At 36.3% G+C, this 17,310-nt stretch overlaps 2 protein-coding genes across 5 annotated transcripts in view; one reads left to right on the top strand and one right to left on the bottom strand.

Moving 5' to 3' along the window:
• The window catches only part of LOC143247375 (proton-coupled zinc antiporter SLC30A1-like), a 40,803-nt gene extending 37,994 nt beyond the window's left edge, over nt 1–2,809 (bottom strand). For all 4 annotated transcript variants that reach the window (XM_076495365.1, XM_076495364.1, XM_076495367.1 and 1 more), the window contains exon 1: nt 106–2,809. In XM_076495365.1, the coding sequence (XP_076351480.1) occupies nt 1,189–2,580 (1,392 nt within the window). In that variant the 5' untranslated portion in view covers nt 2,581–2,809 and the 3' untranslated portion in view covers nt 106–1,188. The remainder of the gene's footprint in view (nt 1–105) is intronic.
• NitFhit (ntrilase and fragile histidine triad fusion protein NitFhit) overlaps nt 1–17,310 on the top strand; it is a 135,001-nt gene that overhangs the window by 80,267 nt on the left and 37,424 nt on the right. The window lies entirely within an intron of this gene.

The raw sequence follows: 17,310 nt of genomic DNA, 5'->3' as shown, positions 1-17,310 counted from the left end.
TATAAATCTGAACTTGTAAACCAATGATCCTCGTAGACGTTACTTAAACTTCAGTCTCTAGATTTATAAAAGTTATCCATACTTTATCTATTCAGACATAATTACCTGTAATTTAGAACCGTTGACCAAAATGAGGCCAAGTAGTCAACAGCACCCTCCGCCTACAGTAGCGGGAATACATGTCCCTCTCATAACGCGCTCACAGGTGAAATTGCTGAGCGTATCCAGCAATATATCGCATCTCAAACCTTGGACCTTCTGATCTACAACCTGAATGCTAACCAATAAGATGTATGATGCCATTTAAGTAGAAATAATATTACTATATTTTTCAGTTTGAACAATACGCATAAAAGTCATATATTTCAATAATCTCTCCATTTGCACATTCTTTCAGTTTAGTAGATATTCACCAACATTATATTTCATTAGTTTAGAAATCATAATTTTGAATATTCATTTCTTTAAGTTTTCAGTTTCTACATCAGTCGTCCTACGGATTTACAACGATAAAATTAGAGGTTTGATTTCCCTCGATGGACACAGCAGATAGTCTGATATGGCTTTGCTCTGTGGGAAAGACACAAACACCTTCAATTTCTTGCTTACAAATTCTTTTCCTTATAAACACATTATACCTTTAACACTCTCCAATTACTTAACCCTTGTCTTGCTTCTTCTTTTGTGTTATTAAATATAAATTTGGACTTTTCAAGACATTTCACAGTAGATTATTTGTATGTTTGTAACACATTTCTCCTGTAATATACGAAACTTCTTATAAATATCTTCAGAATCATCAAATTATTTATACATTTTGAGCCGTTGTATAAAGCCTCCGATACGTTTCCAATATTATATGTAAATTCCTTAACTTTTGTTTTGCTTCCAAGTTTAACACACACAATTTAGTTAACCCGCGTTTTGTTCCAAAGTATAATACACACACACACACACACGTTAGTTAACCCTGTTTTGTTCCCAAAATCATGAGCACAAGTTATTTGTCCTCTTTTTTTTGCTTCCAAGTGTTACATGTGAGTTAATTAACCCTCTTTATACAAGTTTCACACACGAGTTACTAAAGCCCTGTTTCGCTTTTCTCTGTCATAAACCATTTTCTTAAATTTCGTTTGATTTCCAAGTGCCACACACGAGGTAGTTTAATCCTCAATTTGTTTCCAAATGTCAAACGCGGGTTTCTTTAACCTCCCCCAAGTTTTTGAAGTGATATCCTCCGAAACCCTCGCAACAAGCGTTGTTGTCTTTTTCAAAATTAGATGCAAGCGTTGTACTTTCTTCATGGGTTTCAAGCCTGTTACATGCTCTTTGCATGTTGTTCTTTTTGTGAACCACGGGCAAAATACTAGCAACATTTGAACTGATAGATACAGGATCATCAACACTCAACGATTGAGACATTTTACTGTGTCTAGTTTCTAACTGTTTTGTGAAAGTATGGCGTAAAGGACCACAGCACGTGAGGGCGCCACACGTTTTCGACTTCGAACATTGAAGAATGCACTCTGAACTTTGAAGAAATCCATTACTCTTGAAGAATTCTGGTTGCACGGTTACAAAAGCTATTCCTTGTCTCTGAAGAAACTTTTCCATGTGATAAGCGATATCCAAGTAATCATTGGGAGAATTTAAAATTATATGAATAGTGGCGATCGCGTGGTCACTGGTCAGTCGCCACACATGTAAGTCGTGTACGTTAAGAATGGCTGGAAATTTCAGCATGAGGCGTTTTTTCAGCTCCCTGACGTCGATGTGGTGGGGGACACTCTGTAGAAGAATCAGTCCGCTTTCTTTCATGAGGGGGTAACTCGTAGCGATAAGAACTACCACGGTGGTCAGGCCAAGGAGAGGATCAGCGTATTCGGTTACACCTCGGCCATCCAAGTAAAGAACAAAGTAAGCCACAACTGTAACTAAAACACAACTGCACGAGTCACGTAAAAAGTCAAGCACTCGGCGTAAATTCCGTGAATATTGTTTAACTTCGTTGCTGTCCGAGCCGCATGACTGGACATAGGGTAAGGATTCGCTCGTATGACCTACGGGCTCCACTTGTCTTGGTTCGCTTGCGTGTTCATCTGTACCCAACACCAAGTTGACCTGGACATCGTCTCCGTGAACACTCAGATAACACCCTTGGTGTTGAGTGTAACCTCCGATTAATATCGTACAGATACAGTTTAGGAACAACCCAATCAGACCAAAGGTTAACAGACCGTATGGAAACCGGGGTTGGGTGTTTTCGTGAGAGGCGTGAAAAATTGTTTGCAATGACTCCACACAAACAGAGAAACAAAGAGCAACCAAAAATAACATATTCACCAGAACTCCTAACACTTCTACGCGAGCCCACCCGAACGTGTTCTTTAGGGTTCGTTCCTTGGTCATCCTATAACTGATAATTAGTAACAGTAAGGATAAGACGTTGTACAACGTATGATATGAATCTACTAATAAAACTAAAGATTTTGTAAAGTGGCTAGCCACTATCTCCGCTCCGAAAAACAGCCCTGTCAAGCCAATCATAATATATAACTTTACTACCTTGTGCGTTTTCATCTTGAGAATGGTGCTAATTGGATTCAAATCACTCTTTCCTTTATTGGTTGATCCTTTCCTAACTCTTCTTATTCAACTTAAACGCTTGAAATTTTTCTATCTAAGGATCGCGCTAATTGTAACAACATATCAATCCGACCACTAACATATGTTTGGTACAGCATATACTAGGACTAGCAGTACTAGCATCTCGATCGTGAAACAAACAACATTGAACTGAGCAATGGGACCTTTGATCGGAAGCACCGATTGATCCCTTCAGCTGTGTACTAGTAAACCGCTTATGTCAAAAGCCACGTGACCTCTCGCGGTACAATATTCAACACGCCGTTTGTTTTAACCACTACTTGAAAGGTCAATATAACTGTATAAATATAATTTTCCCAACAAATTATAAAGTAGGTTTTTAACCTATCACTGAGCGACACTCTTATTTCTTTCTCTCTTTGTTTATTTCAATTTCGCGCATAAGCCACACAAGGGCTAGCTGTTCCAAATGTAGCAGTGTAAGATTAGAGGTAAGGCAGCTGGTCATCATCACCCACCGCCAACGCTTGGGCTACTCTTTTACCAACGAATAGTGGGATTGACCGTCACATTATAACGGCTGAAAGGACGAGCATGTTTGGTGTGATGGGGATTCGAACCCGTCACCTTCAGCAAGCTTCCTAACCACTTGCCCGTGCCGGGTCCTCCTGTTTTCTTTACTCTACACATTACATTATAACCATTTAGTTTTTTTAAGCTAAAATTACTTACGATATCTTATTAAGTGCTTCTTGGCAGTCAGCAGTAACTCTGTAGACTTACGACGCTAAAATTTGGGTTTCAACACTCATAATGAACATAGCAGAGACAGACTATTGTATAGCTTTGCGCTTAACAACAACCAAACCAAACTTTATTAATTAAGCCTACTTTTCAATGTATGATTATTATTACTTTTATCTTCCCCAGCATAGTTCCCTTCTGTGATGCTTCTTCCTATCATGAACATAGTTTGTAACGACGTAATAACCGTAATATGTAACGTCTGAAATGTAAAATTGATAAAATATTCTCGAGGTTAGAGTGATGCCCACTTGTTTTACAGTTTTTCTTAGTTTACTTCAGTTAAGAATATACACGTATAAAAGTTTATCCAAAGTCGTTCATTGTATAAATACGTATTAAATTAAAGGTGCCTAATAATTAAATCATATGCTTCACAAATATTTACACTCCAATAGCAATAAGCTCTGTACAATACTTCGCTGGAATAAGAAAGCCTGCTAAACGTTACATTTTACGTGACACTTGAAATAAATACAGAAATAACTGTCATTACCTACTTAAGAAAAATATATATCTTACATTCAATATCCCTATACATTAGTGGCCTATACAATGAATGATACTTCTCTTCCAAAAGTAAATTTATTAATTACATTTTAGCTTCCTACCAATGATTATAGATCTTAATATTGTTGTAGGAAGTTTTAGATACTAATTAAGGAATATAAAGTATGATTAACCGTTAACCTTCGCCCTGGAATAATAACTGATGATGTCAACACGAAACTAGTGTGAACAACAGAAGCGTAGACATAGCGCAAGTTAAAGCAACAGTTTATAAATTCCAGTTATCCAAAGGAAAGTGACGAACTGTATTAATTTCACACTATGCAAAATAAACTTTCACTTCATATATATATATATATGTAGATTAACACACGTAACTCATTCCCCCCGAAATGAGGGTCGAACTTAGGGTTCATCTTTTAAATAAACTGTGTATCTATATGTGGATAAAAGTTCGTTATTTTTTTAAAATCTGTCAAAAATTACTACATGATAACCCCCCTGCCACAGTTCGTCTTACCGTGTCACACGGGGAATTGCAAAATGTTTGCTTTCTTAATGTGCTGGCCCAGCATGGCCAAGCGTGTTAAGGCGTGCGACTCGTAATCTGAGGGTCGCGGGTTCGCATCCCCATCGCGCCAAACATGCTCGCCCTTTCAGCCGTGGGGGCGTTATAATGTGACGGTCAATCCAACTATTCGTTTGTAAAAGAGTAGCCCAAGAGTTGGCGGTAGGTGGTGATGACTAGCTGCCTTCCCTCCAGTCTTACACTGCTAAATTAGGGACGGCTAGCACAGATAGCCCTCGAGTAGCTTTGTGCGAAATTAAAAAAAAAAAAACTTTCTTAATGAGTCGTTTTGAATTATTAAATCAATTTTACATCCAAATTTTTTTTTTTTTTTTTTTTTGCTTTTAAAGACTGTTTGATTTTGCTGTAACCAGCTATTTGAAATAATAGAACAATCATATATATTGCTTTTGAAACTTTGGTTTCGATGTAACCAGCACCTTTGAATGGTCAGAACAATTTGGCATCCAAAGCGTGTTTTTTATTTGTTTTACATACACATTATGGCTATTGACTTTGTAAAAATACATGATGTTTTGTGTTGTTTTTCCTGGGAAAGGTTAGTTGTTTCTGCGAGGGTAATGCCATATCACTTCAGGATCTCAAGAAACCTCACCAGCTGATCACTTTATTGGCCTTTCTCTCTTCTATGTTTACAGAGAGTTGGGCCTCTTGCGTGTCAGGTGGCGCAAACAGTGTGACTTGTTTGGATTACTGACTGTTGTTGGGCTGATTTTACCGTGCGCATGTTTCTGATAACTTCGATTTTTATTTTGTCCATTCCTTGTTTTTTGTTGTTGTTTTTTTTGGTAATTGTGCTGCGCAGATATCTCAACTCATATGTGGCGATCATCTTTGTTCATTTGTTTCATTTACGTCCTACGTCTAGTACTAGAAACAAAGTGTTGGAATAAAAATTGCGTTTACCAGTAGTGTTTATTGACACAATGACTATCAAACAATATTTTCCATGCAGAATTAATCACAAGAAAGTTTGCTGCAAAGCAGTATAATCAATTACATTCCTAGGTACGAATGAAAATCAAGATTGGTTTGTGATGTCACTTTTGTTCTTGTCATTCTTTGTTTGAATGCTAAACGATTCGCTTGAGAATTTATGTTTTAAGTATGCATGTACTAGGGAAACTGTCTAGTGGTAATTTAGTGTTAAGTACACATGTGTTGGGGAACTGTCTAATGGTAATCTAGTGTTTAGTATACATGTGCTGCAGAAACTGTCTAGTGGTAATTTAGTGTTAAGTACACATGTGTTGGGGAACTGTCTGATGGTAATCTAGTGTTTAGTATACATGTGCTGCAGAAACTGTCTAGTGGTAATTTAGTGTTAAGTACACATGTGTTGGGGAACTGTCTAATGGTAATCTAGTGTTTAGTATACATGTGCTGCAGAAACTGTCTAGTGGTAATTTAGAGTTAAGTACACATGTGTTGGGGAACTGTCTAATGGTAATCTAGTGTTTAGTATACATGTGCTGCAGAAACTGTCTAGTGGTAATTTAGTGTTAAGCACACATGTGTTGGGGAACTGTCTGATGGTAATCTAGTGTTTAGTATACATGTGCTGCAGAAACCGTCTAGTGGTAATTTAGTGTTAAGTACACATGTGTTGGGGAACTGTCTAATGGTAATCTAGTGTTCAGTATACATGTGCTGCAGAAACTGTCTAGTGGTAATTTAGTGTTAAGTAAATGCATGTGCTGGAGAAACTGTCTAGTGGTAATTAGTGTTAGGTATACATGTGCTGGGGGACTGTCTAGTGATAATATAGTGTTAACTATGCAAGTACTAGGGAACTGTCTAGTGATAATTAGTGCTGGAAAAATTGTCTAGTGGTAATTTAGTGTTAAGTACACGTGTTGGAAGGGCTGTCTAATGGTAATTCATTGTCAACTATACACGTGCTGGTGGATAGGAGGATTGTTTAGTGGTAATTTACTGTCAAGTATACATGTGCTGGGGGAACTGTTAGATTTTCTCTCGCTCATCGAACTCACAAAATGATCATATTCTGCAAAACTTTGTTTTTAAAATCTTATGTTCTGTAAACATAAATTCTTTTATAGTTAAAAAATCATTTAAAATGCTTGCTGCTTCCAGTTCAAGAAAAGTCCGAAAGTACAAAAATTACCCTAACAGTTCCTGCTACATTTGTGGAAAATATATTACAGTCTTACAAAGGAAAAACATCACATACAAAATAAAGGTAAATTACTACCACCATATTGGATGTAAATGTGGTGACCAAGTCAAACATTGAGCTCTACGTGTGTGTTGCACAGTTTGCACATTTGGCTTCACGCAGTATCTGAATAAAAAAAGAGCAAGTATAGCATTTGCAGTTCACAATATATATATATGATATGGCGTTCACCCATAAATCATCTTATTGACTATTGTATTTAAATGACTAATGTTTCTCGATATTCAGTTAAAATTAAATTATACATTAAATATCCAAATGAAACAAGTATATCATGAGGGTGATCTTCCACTGCAACATCCACCAGAGAATTGTGAAATAGAAGAGTTATCTTGCGAGGAAGACAATGAATCCTCTTCATCTAGTCATCCTATACCTGTGGTACATCAACATAAACTATCTCATCTAATCAGACAAGTCACGAATCAGATAATTTAGATCTTCTTGTGTGGTCAGATGAGATAGTTTATGTTGATGTTTAGGATGTCTAGATGAAGATGATTCATTGTCTTTTTTGCAGGATAACTCTTCTATTTCAAAATTCTCTGGTGGATGTAGCATGGGGAACTTATTGGTTTTACTTTATAGTAATAGAATTTATTAGGTTGTCTAGAAGTAAATGTCGTAATTCTCTCAATGACATTTAGAAGCTGAATATTAAGTAACTTGTCGTTGGTGTTGTCGCTTACAAGGTGTTTTAATTGTCTGCTGCTTCAATTCTACTCAGAGTGAGCTTCGCAATCCCTAAGGCAGCGCGGCTAAGAAGGACTTTCGTCTGATTTTCTTCTACGACTTCAAATCTGGACGAAAATCTACCGAAACTTCACGGAACATCAACCAAGCATTCGACGATGGATCCGTTACTGAATTTACAGTTCGGCGTTGGTTCAAAAGATTTCGACATGGAGATGATAGTTTTGAAGACCACGAAAGTCGTGGAAGGAAACCATCCTTAGATAAAAACTCGTTAAGGGAAGTAGTTGAGACAGACCTTCGCACAACAGTACGTGAGCTTGCAGAAAGGCTAGGCACAAGCAAATCAAGCATTGCCAACCATCTGAGTGCGATTGAAAAGACGAAAACGTTGGATAAATGGGTTCTGCATGGGTTCTTCAGCTGCCTGAAGAGTAACAAAATCGGCGTTATGAGACCTGTCAAAGATGACGCTCCAAAAATTGAACAAATTGGGAAAAGAGATTCTGTCTCATTCACTTTTCCCCCTGACCTTACCCATACAGATTTCTTTTTTTTAAATAACTTTGACAACTTGTTGAACAACAAACGCTTTCAAAACCAGGCAGCTGCAGAAGAAGCTTTAAGGAACTCCATTGACCAAAGAAACACTGATTTCTACAGCAGGGGCATAAACAGCATCGTTACACGTTGGTAAAAGTGTGTTGAAGCAAATGGTGCTTACTTTGATTGAAACATGTTCTACAAGACTGGTTTATACATTTCCAAACTTCATAGCTCAAAAATGACATTTATTTCTGGACAACCTAATATTAGTTCCAGAAACAAGAGTTTCAATTTACTGAAATCTCCATCAAAATTGTGCGAAGTATTTTATGTTTCTCTACAAATATTGATGCACTAATGGAAGAATTGGGAACGGAACATTTTTCTCAAGAATATAAACATTTTATCGACTCACCTAAAGTTAGGCTGAATGGCATAATTGGAACACTAAGCCATGGATTCCTGTTGCGTTTGGTATGAATATGAAAAACTAATCAAAGATTATAGTTGAGGCCATCAAATATGGTCATCATACGTGGGACATATATAGTGATCTAAAACTAATTGCAGTAATGGGTATTCCGTGTCTCTGGAACAGACCAGATGATAAAAATCATTTCAAAAAGAAGGAATAACCAGTGAAGGAAAATTACATACCATAAAAACAGATCACCGAGTATCAACCTTTAATGAATCTTCAAAATGTGTTTCTGTTCCTACTTCATATAAAAATGGGACTCATGAAGAATTTTGTTAAAGGAATGAACAATGATAGTGGTTTCAAATATCTGTCTTATAAGTTTCCAAAAATCAGTGAAGCAAAATTGAAAGGAAGCATCTTTGTTGGACCACAGATCTGTAAAATGCTAATGGATAATGATTTAGAAACATTACTTAATCAAAAATAACTTGCTCTTTAGAAATAAGTCAAATTGATTGTTAAAAATTTCTTAGGAAATCACAGAGATGAAAAATACGCTGTCGTAGTAGATGACATATTCGAGAACTACAAGAAAATGTGGTCTAAGATGTCACTGAAGATGCACTTCTTACACTCCCATTTTGACTTCTTTTTATATGATCTAAGTGCAGTGAGCGATGAGCATAGTGAGCGCTTCCACCAATGAAACAAAAGCCAGTATATTTTTCATCCACTAATATATTTAGTTCTTATTCAATTCACTAATAAAAAAATTGGTGTAACGAATAATTTACCTTTTTTCAACATTCGAGTAGAAAAATAATATGTTTAGTAGTTTTGTATGTAGTAAAATCACTAAATAGTTTAATACTCTTATGGTATGTAGGTTATAGCCGTCTCACAAACGCATGGCATCTGAAATCGCGTGTAACATGATGTTAAATGTACAAATGGAATATTTAAAACCTACGCAGAATGATGTTTACATTCTCATTTCATTCATGACAACTTTTATTTACAAATCAATAAACAGTTTTTTACTCCTAAAGTAAACAAGTAAAATCGACCCTATCACACTGTGGCATACATAACCAACATTTATTTAAAAATTAACGTCAGATTTACATCTTGACCGGGTAAAAACGAAACGTTCTTCTTTCATTTCAAACAACTGCCCTAATGTAACCGAAACGTCATAAATATATAGAACAAACTGGCAAAATTATCTTCATCTTAAGATTGAAGATGGTTAAGGATCTACGCTCTTAATCTGAGCGTCGCGGGTTCGGATCCCCCTCGTACCCAACATGCTCGCCCTTTAAGCTGTGAGGGAGTTATAATGTGACAGTTAATCCCACTATTCGTTGGTAAAAGAGTATCCCATGAGTTGGCGGTGGGTGGTGATTACTAACTGCCTTCACTCTAGTTTTACGCTGCTAAATTATTGACGGTTAGTGCAGATAACCTTTGTGTAGCTTTGCACGAAATTCAAAAACATCAACAATTGGGCTACACGGTGTTCTTGTTCCAAAAAAGAGATTCGTCAAATTGAAAAGATCAAAATTTTACTCTAATATAGAAATATCTTACAGTTAAAAACAACTGCGTCTTTTTCATTGTCATGAAGACCATCTTTTAGTCAGTTTGGTGTGGTTCGGTTTGAAATTCGCGCAAAGCTACACGAAGGATATCTGCACTATCGTCGCTAATTTAGCAGTGTAAGACTACGGGGAAAGCAGCTAATCATCACCAACCACCGCCATCTCTTGGGCTACTCTTTTACCAAAGAATAATGGAATTGACTGTAACTTTATAACTCCTCCACTGGTGGAGACATTATAGAGCGTTGTCCTTAATGAACTGTTTGTTAATGCCACTATGGCTGTAACTTAAAATCTATGTTCCATATTTTCTGTAATATCGACCCGTGTGATAAATCAGTAAAAGTAAAACGAAAGGTTATGAAAAATGGATGTTAAATTGTAGCTTTTAATCCCTCAACACCGCTGTTTATCGTAAATCGACAGTACTCAGTATCTAATAATTCCACTCGCCTAGGTTTTTGATGATTGACTCCGAATGACATGACATTCATCACTTTTTCTATTTTATTTACAGTTTTAGTAGGTTAAAGCATTGATGTAATCAAGGCCACAGATAGAAAAGCTATACCACCGGTAGCAAACGCACTTGTTGTCATGGGTATTAACATTTTTATTGACAAGGAGAGAACAACGTTTCGACCTTCCTTGGTCATCTTCAGGTTAAGAAAGAGAGAGTTTGAATGTGACCGTTGACGGATACCTGTCTTAGGGACGAGAGTATAAACGGGTATGGGATTGTAGGGGGCGTTGCAGGTGGATATTAGGTTATTAATTAGTGTAGGTATAAAGATGTTCCTTTATATTGGTTTAATTTTGGTTTTAATTGCTCTATTTATTGAGTTTTTTTATTTTGCATTTGTTTATATTTGTTTCCCAACTTAATATCTGGGTGTTTTCTATGGTTATTTCGTGTTTATTTGATTTCCAGGGTTCAAAAACGTGTAAAGGTGTTGTTTTTTTTGTTTTTTTTTTTGTTGTTCTTTGAATCTAGTTTCCATTTTTCTTCTTGTTTCTCTAATATAGAAGTCGCGGCAGTTGTTGTATTGTATTTTATAAATTATGTTGGTGTTGTGTTTGTCAGCGTAGTTTTTACATAGTATGGACTTTAGTTTCGTACTTGGTTTTTCAACAAATTTGGTGTTTACTGAAATGGTGTGTTAATACATTTTTATTTCAAGTGGGTTTCCCGTCATCAAGCACTTCTTGTCACGTGAGTTGGGCACGTATGCAGGCCTATACACAGCCACCCTGTCATCATCTCAAAGAAGGCGAGATAAAAACAGGATATTGCGACACACTTACACTCACAAGACATGATTATTTTTCGCCTGAGCTAGCGATTCTGATAAAAATATATGCGCAGAAGTAACAGATATTGTCCACCGTAATTTTATCTCTTTTTTTTTCCCCTCTCAGATTCATTGAACTGTGCACCAGGATATCGCTTCACAATTTACACAATATGCTAACGAAAGAAGATGGTTCCTTTTCAGATGGTGATAAAATTGCATAAACAGAGTTCACCAAAACACTGACATTGTTAACTATCTACCGACTGCAAATGGTAAGTTTAAGGATTCACAACGTTAAAATCCGGGGTTCGATAACCTGCAGTGGTCATAACAAATAGCCCAATGTAGCTTTGTTAAGAAAAGCAAAGTCACAATAACTACAAATGAACCCTTTCTAACTGATATCGCTCTCTGTAACTTCAGTTTCATGAGACTTTTCAAAGTAACTTGCCAGGAACTAAAATTATCGTTCACGGCTCCATCACATAACAACAAAATATTAAAAAGTACTGATATCGAACAAGAAACTCACAACTGAAACGTTGTTGCTAACGTAACTCCGAGTAGGCATCACACGTTTCATAATGAATAACAAATCAGACTAGCTAGAAACGACGAACCTAACAAAGAGAAAGAAACAAGAGTATGTGAAATGTATAAATGTGTACTTCTTCTGACACATTAATAATCGATAACTCGGAATACGTTATATTCCGTTCGGAATTTCCGAGTTGGACCTTTACTCTCATTGGTTGTCTCTTTCATTAATTCTTAAATAACATTATATATGTAGTTAAGTCAATATGTTGTAACTTTCTACTTATAGGTGTATGCATTCATAACTAAACAGATTATAAATATTGTGCCTAAATGCATGACTCATTTTTTGTTGTAACAGCCATGCTGTCAAAATAATAACATAAATATTTTCCTATTAGTAATCCAAAATTTCTAAAATATGAACAAAAGATTTGCGGACTGAACATGTTACAGAGGATAGCGTGCTTGGACTGTAAATTCCAGCTGTGAGTAAGTCACCAGAGGGACGGTCGAATCCCACTATTTCTTCAAACAAAGAGCTGTTCATGAGGTGTTCAAACAAAGAGCTGTCGATGCTACTGGTTCGTGTCAAGTTGACGCGAAAGATTATCGCGTTAAGAACTTTGTGGTCGTATGCGCGTTATAAGAGAGACAGTAAAACACCATAATTTGATTAGAGTAACCCAAGAACCAGCTGTGGCTACTTTTGATTAGCCTGTCTATCTTCTAATCTACCAGTTCAAAACTAGGAACGGCTAGTATAGATATCCTTTTTTGTAGCTTTTAGCGAACATTCTGAAACAAATATAGTTTTGTTTTGAATATACATTCAAGTAGCATTTCCTCATTTTTACGATTTTGTAGAGCTAATGGGCGTATATCTTGATTTTACTATTGGATTCTTTTTATAATTACAATGTTCCTATTACTCTTACCTGTAAGTACAGAGTGTCTTTGGGAAAGTTAAGCTGGATTTGTTGAACGAAAAGCAAGGTACACACATAAGGTTTAGTTTAAATTTCGCGCCAAGCTACACGAAGGCTATCTACGATAGTCGTCCCTAATTTAGCAGTGTAAGGCTAGAAAGAAGGCAGCTAGTCATTACCACCCACCACCAACTCTTGGGCTATTTTCTACCGACAAATAGTGGGATTGACTGTCACATTATAATGCCCCCTGGCTGAAATGGCGAGCATGCTTAGTGTGACGGGGATAGGAATCCGCGACCCTCAGATTACGGGTCAAGTGCTTTAACCACCTCGTCATGCCAGGCTTCGCACATAAGAATCCACCACATAGTGGAGGGATTCAATAAGTCTTAAACTGATATGATTCCCTACTGTAGGGAGTGCGAAAATTGTTTAGAACAGCTGCTAGGTAGAAAGTAAAATGTTACAAGCGATTTGCTGTTACTAAACAAACATGGACTTTATTTCACATTTTTCTTACTGATAATTGGTTTTAACCTGTTACAGTAATAATGATAAAGTAGACTTCGTTTCTAAGTTTTATTTACAGATATTTGACCTTTAACCCTTATAACCTTCTTTTGAAAAGCAAATACAATTCTTTAAATTCCCACAGAAGATAAATATGGCTAGCTATAACTTTTTTAGACATTTCTTACGAACTAATTCTCTCTGGAAAAGAGTGGTAAATTATCGAGATAATCTAAAGCACCCTCCTGAAAATCAAGGGTTTATTCTGAAAATTTATCTAAGTTTTTTATTTACTTTTGCTAAGACTTTACATGTTCCCATAGTTTTTTTAACAGGAATGTTTAAAATATATACCAGCTGTCTGTGTGTGTGTTGTTTTATAGCAAAGCCACATGGGACTTTCTGCTGAGTCCACCGAGAGGGATCCAAACCCAACATTATAAATCCGAAGAGTTACCGTTGTCCCACTGGATAAGCATGCTTTCGTATTTTGTGTAAATAAAAACAAAACTTTTTTAAACCTATTTGTTGTTTTTCGCGCAAAGCTACAAACTGGGGTATCTGCGTTATGCTCGTCGTGTGAGTACCAAAGCATATTTCTGAGCCACTGAGAATATGGGAGCTGAAAATATAATATTAAATAAACATCAACATTTGAAGGATTCCAGAAACCAATACATTTATATTATTGCATGAGCATTTTAAGAAGCGTGACTATTACAGAGGTCCTTAGTACAGAAATAGAAATTTCGTATTTCTCGAGAAACAGAGCAATATTAGTCAGTACTTTAGAAATTCCAGCCTATATTATTCGAAAAGTGTAGAGAAGAAGAGGGGGAAGATGAAGAAGTTGAGAAGATGCAACTGGTCACAGCAGAAGACATTCTAGTAGAATAATTCATTGGAGCTGGAAGACCATCTCCAGAACTTAATCCTGTGAGATATGCAGGCTGTTCACATGTCTGGGAGGCGAGACTGACTGACTTGGCTTGACTGAAACAGTGTGTTTCACAACAATGGAAAGATTTGATTTACACAAAGTTTCCTGCATCTAATTCTAAAAGAAAGGAAAGGGCACTTCTACAGAAGAAGAAATTGAAAGAACAGAACTGGTTTTACTTACTATGTAGTTAGCCACTGGGAACATGTATCAACCCTATGGTTACTACCACAAAGAGCACACACTGTAGCAGACAGGAGCTTCATGGTTATACAGTAAACATCAAGAGCACTTTTGTGTAGCACAATCCTTAGAGACATGGCTTTCCACGCCACATTACCTGCACAGACATACCATCCCAAGATCATGATCATCACTGTACAATGGTTTACATTATTTCTATTATTAATGGGAATGATAATGTCACTCGAAAATGAAGTCCGAAACACAACGAAAAGTACAGACTATGTCCTGATCTTCAGTTTATTTGTCCCAGGCTTGGTGCTGGTTTTCATTCCGAACGTCCAGGGAACAAAAGGAAAAACATCTAGAACATCCTAATGGGCCAAGGAACGCAACTAAACATGATACACGCTAAAGCAAGAAAAACTCAGTAAAATTATGCTCAAAAGTCTAAACACATACAACTCCAGGCTCGATCCCACTGAAGGTTCAAAGGAAAGAAGACTACCATATAATGCATTATTTTGATAATTAAGAACCTGTTTTAAAAGTACATTTTTACTTCAAATGGGTTTCTTGTCATCATGGATGTGCACAGATCTGTTAGCTACGTTAAAAAATAACAACAACAAAAGAAACACTTCAGCTGCTTGATATATCTTCAATATTAATTTACATAATTCTTTATTTATTTATTTTTAACGAAAGTGTATTTTCAGATATCATATTTGTCCAATAAAATGTATCCAAAAGTAGTTATTTACGAACATTTTGTGCTTTCATCTAGCGACAATAAACAAAACTATTATGAAATACAGAAATAAAATATGTTTAAACTGGACTTACTCCTGAGCAGTAGTTTTCTTTCTTTCATTTCCCTGTGTTAAAACATTCAAAGGTTTTTATCGATACTCACTGATCATTTAACTTGACTCTAGAAAAGACGATAATTAGAACTTCTGACATGAAAACGTACCTGAGATATCTACTGTGTAAATACTTGAAACATGCTAGCATTAGGAATATTTAACCTGAAATACAATTAATAAAATAAATAAAGGTGAAGGACCGGAAAAGGGGTAAACAATAAGGAGCCCAAGTCTTTCATACTCTTTAGAAAAGGCCCCCCGCTAGTACAGCGGTATGTCGACGGATTTACAACGCTAAAATCAGGGGTTCGATTCCCCTCGGTAGGCTCAGCGGATAGCCTGATGTGGCTTTGCTATAAGAAATCACAAACTCTCTCGTAAATAGCGATATTAAACTTAATAGTTATAACACCCATACACCTGAATGTACCTTACGATAACGACTGAGTAGCTCCCTACCTCTTGGACTACTATTTGACCAACGAATAATGGGATTGACCATCCCATAATAACCCTCTCACAGCTAAAAGAGTAAGCATTTTTAGTAACAGGAATTGCTACAAAATGGTTACCTACACATATCTTTCCATAATTTTGATCTGGAAGACAAGAGGAAAGTCAACTAATAAAAAAAACTGCACCAACTCTAGGACTACTTTTATCATATTGAGTATTTGGATTTGGCCGTATAACGCACCTACAACTCCGAACACGTAATAAGCAGTGCAAGACTAAAAGGTAGGCAACTAGTCATCACCACCCACCACCAACTTTTGGGCTACTCTATTACCAATGAATTGTGGGATTGATCGTTACTTTGAAACACCCTCACGGCTGAAAGAGCGAGCAAGTTTGGTGTTCTTCTTTTTTTTTCAAACTGCACGAGACATGTCACTTCTCCTTAGAAACTTTCGTTGTTCTGTAATTGGATGGATAACAATCAAAGTCGGCGAAGCATAATTTGATTTGGATGCATTCTATATTGATAACGTTTTATATGTATGTAAATATTTGAATATGAAATTAGTAGGTTTGATTGCCCTAATTCTGGTGGTTTTGTATCAACACGGGTAGTGTCGCAACGTCTACCATTCCCTTCGGACCCAAGCGTCGATTGTTACCTGGACAGCGGGAGAATGAGTGTATAGCAGATTTTAATTAACGGTGTCCAAGAATGGTTGCGTGAATACGACTGCTCAACGAAGTGAAATCGTGTAACTGTTAACGTTGTAACGTTACAAGAATATTCATTGACGTCAGGTTGATCTTCAACAGTGATTCCCACTAACACGTCTTACAATTCATTAATCTTTAAATTGTATCAACCGCATAATAAAATATGCTTGAGAACATAGGTTTCCATGTGTATTTTACTAGGCCTTGTCGCAAGTAAGACAATAAAAACAATGTTTTTCAATATGGTTTGTTAGGAAGGAGGAGCTGAGTACTTTTGTATTGTTGTGAATTTCAGCATTTATTACACTTTAACTACTTATAATTTCATGTGTCAGATGTTTCAAATTAAAATATATATACAATGAGAAAGAGAGTTAAAAAAAGGCTTAACTCCTCAAACTAGATCACCAAAATACGAGTTTAACTAAATTCACCACTTTTTGTATTAAGTAATTTATTTAGATTATCACCAACTTTCTTACCTATCGGTAGAAGGGTTAGATAATTGAACCGAAAGTTTGTGCATTAATTTAAAAAAAAAACACACTAAAAACCTGGTGGTAGCCCAAATAAATTACTTAATACAAATATGAGCACTGACGTTAAAAAATTAATAAGTTGCAGACTCAGTACTATCAAAACATGAACCAAGGTTCTAAAACTTTTTCAAAAGAAAAATATAAAACAAATTGCAACCCAACCTGAGTGATCTCCAATGTCTCAGCTTTCCGTACGAATGACCTACCGTCTTCTCTGTAGCCCAACTATCTCTACATGTAGATTTCAAGTTTTTCACTAGTTTTTTTCCCCAAGCACAAGTTTTTGTATACAAAGCCTCTATTGTTGTAGTTCGACTAACGAATTTTCGCTTTCACTGCTACAGTTTATTTTCTCTGT

The sequence above is a fragment of the Tachypleus tridentatus genome, chromosome 3, assembly GCF_004210375.1.
Source record: "Tachypleus tridentatus isolate NWPU-2018 chromosome 3, ASM421037v1, whole genome shotgun sequence".
NCBI classification, from domain to species: Eukaryota; Metazoa; Arthropoda; class Merostomata; order Xiphosura; family Limulidae; genus Tachypleus; species Tachypleus tridentatus.
The sequence above is the reverse complement of the archived record's forward strand: the minus strand, read 5'-3'. Positions and strand labels throughout refer to the sequence as shown.